The sequence below is a fragment of the Diachasmimorpha longicaudata genome, unplaced genomic scaffold, assembly GCF_034640455.1.
Source record: "Diachasmimorpha longicaudata isolate KC_UGA_2023 unplaced genomic scaffold, iyDiaLong2 ctg00000299.1, whole genome shotgun sequence".
Taxonomy (NCBI): Eukaryota; Metazoa; Arthropoda; class Insecta; order Hymenoptera; family Braconidae; genus Diachasmimorpha; species Diachasmimorpha longicaudata.
Genome location: NW_026974071.1, coordinates 1 through 7872, shown reverse-complemented (window position 1 = coordinate 7872; position 7872 = coordinate 1). Strand labels below are relative to the sequence as shown.

The 7872-nt window shown below is 37.1% G+C and overlaps 1 protein-coding gene across 1 annotated transcript; it reads left to right on the top strand.

Moving 5' to 3' along the window:
* Positions 1–577: 577 nt before the first annotated feature.
* Positions 578–3293, top strand: LOC135172430 (cap-specific mRNA (nucleoside-2'-O-)-methyltransferase 1-like; the record flags this gene model as incomplete). The annotated part of the gene is made up of 4 exons (XM_064138503.1): positions 578–689; positions 1061–2294; positions 2388–3116; positions 3199–3293. Coding segments are annotated over exons 1-4 (2170 nt in total), but the record flags the coding sequence as incomplete, so codon positions are not given.
* Between the last annotated feature and the right edge of the window lie 4579 nt (positions 3294–7872).

Here is a 7872-nt window from a genome sequence, read left to right as displayed (position 1 = left end):
CGTCTCTGATTGGTTCCACTTGTCCAAAAATTTGGACAAGTGGAGGGAATAGTCAGGTCTATCGAACTGGCAATTTTGAAAATCATGTCAGATTCGCTTCATCTTCGGTCGTGAGCTTATACCCGCTCGTTTGTATCTTGAATCGTTTGAAAAACAGTAAACAACGAAGTTCGTGTTTTGAACGAAAATTGACCAAGTGAACATTGTCTACTGAATTCTTGTGGAGTATCTTGCTCTGTTTAACTTGTTGGTTGAGTCGTCGTGTGAGTGAGAAAACTATACTCGTGTTGGAAACGCCAGTGCAAAGTGTAAGTTGATATTTTACCAAGTTGTAGAGTTCAAGATTTTAATATTGTTAGATGTTTATATTCTTGAATTAATTTGTTAAAAAGCTAGTTATTATAACGTCTTGTTGGGAAATAATTCCTATTCAGAAGTGTTGAGTTGATTTTTGAGGGGTGGAAAGTCCTTTTTGAGGGAAATAAATTGTTGGAAGTAGAGTTATGGTGGGGTAAATGATCAAACAGTGATTGAATGTTCAAAGAAAATAGTGTTAATTGTGTTGTTCAGGTGGAAAATGGATACTGCAAGGGCTTTTGGAGATAACTTGCACGATGGATCGTCTGCTGGCCTTCCGAGTGAACAGGACCTGGTGAACATCGGATCGAGGAAGAACTTTGGAATTATTGGTATGTATCAATAAAAGTAATAACTAAATTAATAATGCGACAGCTGAATTAGTTTACTCGTCATATTTCGGGACAGATTAATTTTTAAATCAATACAGAGAATTCCGCGGATTGTTGATTATTTTTCTATTCGTTTGAGCTTTTGTCGTTTTTTTTATTTGTCAGATTATTTGCGAAACGGGAAATAATTTGATAATAATTCCATAGTTTATTATAAATATTTATTTGATTATTTTTGAACATTCAGATTAATTAGTTTCATCGTAACATTTCGTTTTGAATTTTCTAGAAAATCTCATTACTAATGATAAAATCTGATAAATTTATCGCGAGTTCCGTAGCTAAAATCGATAGTTTTCTTGATATTTTAGAATCTTCAGACGGCGATGTCGTCCAGGCTTCCGCTTCGAGCAAAAGGTGTTATAATTACGTCGCTAAACCGGAAGAGACCGGAACTACAACTTTTGATAATCCTTCGGTTATGGTTAAACGGCGTAGAGGATCTGGTTCTCTCTCAATCCCAATGACCCGGGGTGGCTCCCTTCTGGAGGAATCCTCCGCTTCTCGCCACGTGACTTCGAACGTCGTCCATACAATAATGCAAAATATGGACTTTACTCGTGGCAAGGGCCTGGGTAAGAAAAATCATTTTATCGCTGAGCCCATTCAGGCTTCTTTGCATAAGGGTCGACGAGGTTTGGGTCATAGTAACCAAGCTCTGATCAAAGCCATTGGGAAATGGGATCCATCCCAAGAAATCATAAGCGTTAGGGAGAAAATCTACTGGTTGAGAAATGATCAGGAACCACCAATAGCAGAGGATTTCAGGGGTTGGATGCGCAGGGCTCCCTGGAAAAAGACCATTGATGATGAAACTTTATTTTGCGAGCCCCAGATCCTTCACCAGGTCATAAGCTCGAAGAGCATTTTCGATGGTTTAGAAAAATCTGAAATACAAAGGGCGAGGATTCATTCGAATCCCTTTGAAACAATCAGAGGTGTATTTTTTCTTAATCGAGATGCTGTAAAAATGGCTAATATTGACAGAGCCTGCAATTTCATGTTCACTAATCCAACAACGGCAAATCCAAATGAGATCCTCTACTTCGCCGACGTATGCGCCGGTCCTGGAGGATTCAGTGAATATGTCCTGTGGAGGAGGAAGTGGCATGCAAAGGGCTTTGGGTTCACCCTGAGGGGCTCCAACGACTTTCAATTACATAACTTTTACGCTGGACCACCAGAAACTTTTCATCCTTTTTATGGACCCAAGGGTGATGGTAATATTTATGATCTGGAGAATCAACTCGCCTATCAACAACTTATCATGAATCATACCCAAGGACAGGGTGTTCACTTCATGATGGCTGATGGAGGATTTTCGGTTGAGGGAATAGAAAGTATTCAGGAGATTTTGTCGAAACAGTTATACTTGTGCCAATGCCTGGTGGCCCTTAAGATTGTGCGGACAGGTGGACACTTTGTTACTAAATTGTTCGATCTGTTCACACCATTCAGCGTGGGATTGATTTACTTGCTATACAGATGCTTTGAAAAAATATCAATTTTCAAGCCGAATACATCTAGACCTGGCAACTCTGAAAGGTGTGTATTGTCTAATTTTTACAATATAAAATACATTTTTTTTTTTTGTAAATTTTCCAATAATTTCATTAATTTTTCTTTCTCGTGTTCTAGGTACTTGATTTGCGAGAAGAAGAAGAGTGAAATTGAGGCTGTGATCAACTATCTTTCATATGCTAGGGAAGTTCTTCTGAGGGCTGACGGGAACGGCGATATCAGGGAATTGGTACCTGTGGAGTTGCTCCAAGATGCCGATAGCTTCTACAACTATATTTGTAGTTCCAACAACGATCTGGGAAGGAAACAAGTGATGGGACTCTTGAAGATCGCTGCCTTTGCCGAGAATCGGAACCTCTCTGAGCCGAAGCAGACGCAGATGAAGAAGGAGTGTCTTGAATATTGGCATCTACCGGACCAGACTAGAATAGTCCCCATGCTCTTGAAACCAGAGGAGAGACTTCGTTCAATCGTCGTCGAATCTGTTGTAAAGTACCTGAGCGCTCCTCCCATGATTTTGACTTCTAAGAATGTGACAACGACTATCCTGGAAAATCCCTGTGATTGGTATGCAGTACTCTGTGGATCGGATGCCAGTGGAACAACACCTAGCAAACAATTGACTTTCTACTTGGGTATGGGAAGAACCAATGTCTTTAGGTTGGTGAAGAATACCTGGGAGAGGGCCGACAATATTGAACTGCCTCCTAATACATTTGTTTATGCTGAACTGGTGGAGGAGATGAGAGGACTGGAAAATAATATCCGGAGAACTGAAGCATTGCATATTGTCGATGCGTATCTCCTGGGAGGAGAGGATGTCAGCAGAAATTCACTTCCAGAAAGGTATGTTTTGGACTTTTTACAAAATTTTATACGGACGTTTAAAAATAATTTTCTAATCTATTTGAAATCATCGTGTTTTTAGGTATGCTCTCATCAATAAATTCTGTGAGTCTCTGTGGAAGCCCAATAACTCTGCATATTGTCCAGTTCGTGCCAAGGAATTGCATCCTCTGGATCGTGAGTTACCCATGAAACTTCATGTACAACCGTGTACATTGATAAACAAGAAGAAATTATTAGTACATTATCTACAAGATTCATACCCGAGGAGGACACGCCCCGATAACGATCCACTATCCTTTGTACCAAATAGTGTGGTATTCTTGAAGACAACTAGTGCACCCTGGACACGAATTATCAGTAGGAAAACTAGCCATCATTATTACTTCAATTCTATGACGAATGAAAATTTTTATGCTAATCGTCGACCAGAATCAGCTTGTGCTAGCTTCCTCGAGACATTTGTCACTCGAGTGCAGTGGCATTGGCCGGGGGATTCATCTCTTTCAATTAATTATATATACCATAATGTAAAACAGAAGTGCCCTGTTTATATACCGGAAGATTAGTGACATAGATTCATCAATACTTAGGAAGAATTAATTTTATAATTTCTCATTGAGGTATTTATTGCGTGGTCAGAAAGAACTTATATATTTCTTGTTTAGCAAAATTCTTCATAAAAAAACATTTTTCATTTTCCTGATGATCCCATAAATACTTAATATTGTAAAATAGTAATTAGTTTAGTTTCTTGTATTGATACAATATTATTGGCTTATTATTATACATAATTAGTAGTTAGTAAGTGGGAAAAATTGATTAATTCATAAAAATTCACGGATAAAATTATTCATTTCTAGTAATGTAGAAAAATATTAAATATTTCGATCAAGTCCACTCAACTTTTGTATAATTCGAAGAACATTTGATTGAAGTTGACATCACACACTGAAAATTAAAATACAAAATGAATGAACAATTAATTGTTCTAAAAAATATATTGATAGATTTTTATACTAAAATTTTCATAAAACTTTTTCAATGAAATCTGTGAATGAAAACATCAATTTTTGGCAATCATTACCAGTTCTCCAGGAGCTGGTCATAATCGACTGAAACTCTAGATATTTTTGCCATGAATGTAAATACTGCACATTTATATAATGGGATAAATGAAAATATATTTGTAATTTAAATCCCAATATTTATTTAAACATTAACAATGTTTTAATAATTTATTTTGTTTTCCATCATCAACACTATTTCTGACTTTGGCTAGTGATGACGAGTTGTAATTAAAATAACAGTGTGGAAAATTTGCTTCTAATGGAGTTAATATTTTAAGGTGAGAACAATCAGGGAATAAAACAATTTAATTTAACAAAAATCTTGTTTTCTTTTATGAAACATATTGAAATTCTTAAATATTTATTTAGAGTTATCTCCCAACTTTCCTCGAGTTGATTTTACTTTTCATCCAATTAAAATTCATAATCTCCTCTGTGGTATGTGATCAGCTCCTCCGAAGGTAATCCGGAGATATTACTCTGAACTCCCAGTGGATGATCGGCTGAAAGTGTACAATTCTACAATTAATTTTTAAACAAACCACGGTAACAATCCTGGAAACGTCTAGGTGCCCACATTTTTGTATAGAAATCTTTTAACTACCTTTCACATACAAAAATGATTTGTACAAAATATATATCATGGTATATATACAGGGTGTCCCAGAATTGCACGTCCAAACTTTAAACTTAAGTTGGGGGTGAAATTCTGGATCGAAAAGTCCTGAGCGACTTTTTGATCAGATGCACCCTCTTCAAGTTATTGAGGTTTGAAGTTGGACGAATCAGGGGCGTGGAATACCCAGTCGCACGTCGGTGAGAAAAACATGCGAGTGTAGTGGTGTCCCCACCATAGCGTACTACTCCCCTGCCGCGGCAGAAAGGGACGACTGTCGGCGGAGGGTAAGAGGAAGGGGAGGGAAATAAAAAAAATGAACACCCGCCCGCTACATAATAGTAGATTATGACATGAGGACGATAGGTGGAGGATTGTGAGAAGTGTGAAGTTGGCAGCACGAGGCGTGACAAGTCGCAGTCGAGGCGAGCCGGAGGCTTCGCCCCCCCCCAGCGAAAAACAGAAATAGATTTAATTAAAAAAAAATTATTCTTTAGAAAAATACATAAACAATATCAACTAAAGAAAACGAATCTTAACGTTTTACTTAGGTTCTATTGTCCATGGTTGTGTTCATCGAAAGAAGAAATCATACGATTGCAAAATTGATTCACCAAAAAACATTTTATAATTTGTATCAATTTAATTTTATAAAATTTTATAATATTAAAGCATTATTAATCTTTTAGTATTTCGATTACATATTTCGACACCAGTCATCTCTTTCTGCCGCCGCAAGGGAGTAGTACGGTATGGTGGGGACACCACTACACTCGCATGTTTTTCTCACCGACGTGCGACTGGGTATTCCACGCCCCTGATTCGTCCAAATTCAACCCTCAATAACTTGAAGAGGGTGCATCTGATCAAAAAGTCGCTCAGGACTTTTCGTTCCAGAATTTCACCCCCAACTTAAGTTTAAAGTTTGGACGTGCAATTCTGGGACACCCTGTATATCGGTACTAGCAGACCCGGCCACGCGTTGCTGTGGTTAAGGTTAATGTTATATTACATTGTACTGAACTATTTAGGAGGAACAGTAGGAGAACATCAGTCAGGTTCATCACCATGCTTTTTTACCTAGATGACATTGGTAAAAAAATATGGCGACCCCCATGACAGATTTTCTACTATCGTAGGCCCTTAGTACAATGAAATTAATATTTACAAAGAAAGACGTTAAAGCTGGTATAACGGCTGGTATCCCATCTTTTAAGTTGAATGAAACTGCACACGGTGTGCCAATTACATTAAAATCCGTTAAGTAGTTTAATAGTCCATCGCGGACAAACAACGTGATACGGTTGTCAGTTTCACATAGCAGCGCCATCTCTTGAGTACATACTCAACCCAATCAATGCATATCGCCATCTGTTAAAATCATTTGGAGTTAACAGATTAGAATGTTTGTGAATGTTAAATAATAGACAAAGAATTTGCAATAAAATAATACTGCGACTATAAATTAAGATGTAAGCTATTCCATCTTTTAAGTTGAATCAAACTGCACACGGTGTGCAAATTTCATTAAAATTGGTTGAGTAGTTTAAGAGTCCATCGCGGACAAACAACGTGACACGTAATTTATATATATATATATATATATATATATATATATATATATATATATATTTATAGATATACATGCACACGCATGCATGTTGTGTGTAAATGCATGTTTTTATATATCTATATATATATATATAAATTACGTGTCACGTTGTTTGTCCGCCGTGGACTCTTAAACTATTCAACCGATTTTAATGAAATTTGCACACCGTGTGCAGGTGGATTCAACTTAAAAGATGGGATAGCTTAAATCTTAGTTTATAGTCGCAATATTATTTTATTGCAAATTTGTCTGTTATTTGACATTCACACACATTCTAATCTGTTAAATCCAAATGATTTTAACAGATGGCGATCTCTATTAACTGGGTTGAGTAAGTAATCCATAGATGGCGCTGCTATGTGAAACCTACAAACGTATCGCGTTGTTTGTCCGCGAACTACATCACCGATTTTAATGAAATTTGCACTCCGTGTGCAGTTTTATTCAACTTAAAAGATGGAATAGCTTACATCTTAATTTATAGTCACAGTATTATTTTATTGCAAATTATTTGTCTATTATTTGACATTCACAAACATTCTAATCTGTTAACTCAAAATGATTTTAACAGATGGCGATATGCATTGACTGGGTTGAGTATGTACTCAAGAGATGGCGCTGCTATGTGAAACTTACAACCGTATAACGTTGTTTGTCCGCGATGGACTCTTAAACTACTTAACGGATTTTAATGTAATTGGCACACCGTGTGCAGATTGATTCAACTTAAAAGATGGGATACCAGCTGTTATACCAGCTTTAACGTCTTTCTTTGTAAATATTAATTTCATTGTACTAAGAGCCTACGATAGTAGAAAATCTGTCATGGAGGTCGCCATATTTTTTTACAAATGGCATCTAGGTAAAAAAGCATGGTGATTACCCTGACTGATGTTCTCCTACCGTTCCTCGTAAATAGTTCAGTACAATATAATATAACAAAAACCTTAGCCCCAGAAACGCGTGGTCGGGCCTGCTAGTTTCTTTTATAAAAATTTCTTGAGGGATTGGCGTAGCCTCTGGGGGATCAGGATCATATAAAATACAAAAATAGTCACTCTTTTGTAGAGATCTCGAAGTTGATAGTATAAAAGTCGTTTACTGAGGGTGATAGACTTATCTGGCTTGGGAGTAGAGATTGGGGTGTCATGTTAAGTCGGCCAAAGCTCGCTACCCAGGCCTTTCGCTCCAGGTGACGTTCAAGTCGTAGAAGTCCTTCACTTTCTCCCTCAGTAGCGAATCATAGCGTTTGTTGAGCTCACTGGGGTTCTACATGACCATTTTTAATTTTGCAGAGTATATTTTGAGAACTTAATATATTGAATAATTAATACGATTTCCGAAGGTCTAATTGGGTTTTCCCTTGCTTTGGGTAAATTGCCTGGGTCATTAAATGAATAATGAATATTCCCACATTATTCAGAATTTTTTCTCCTGTTTTCACTGAAAATTTTCATT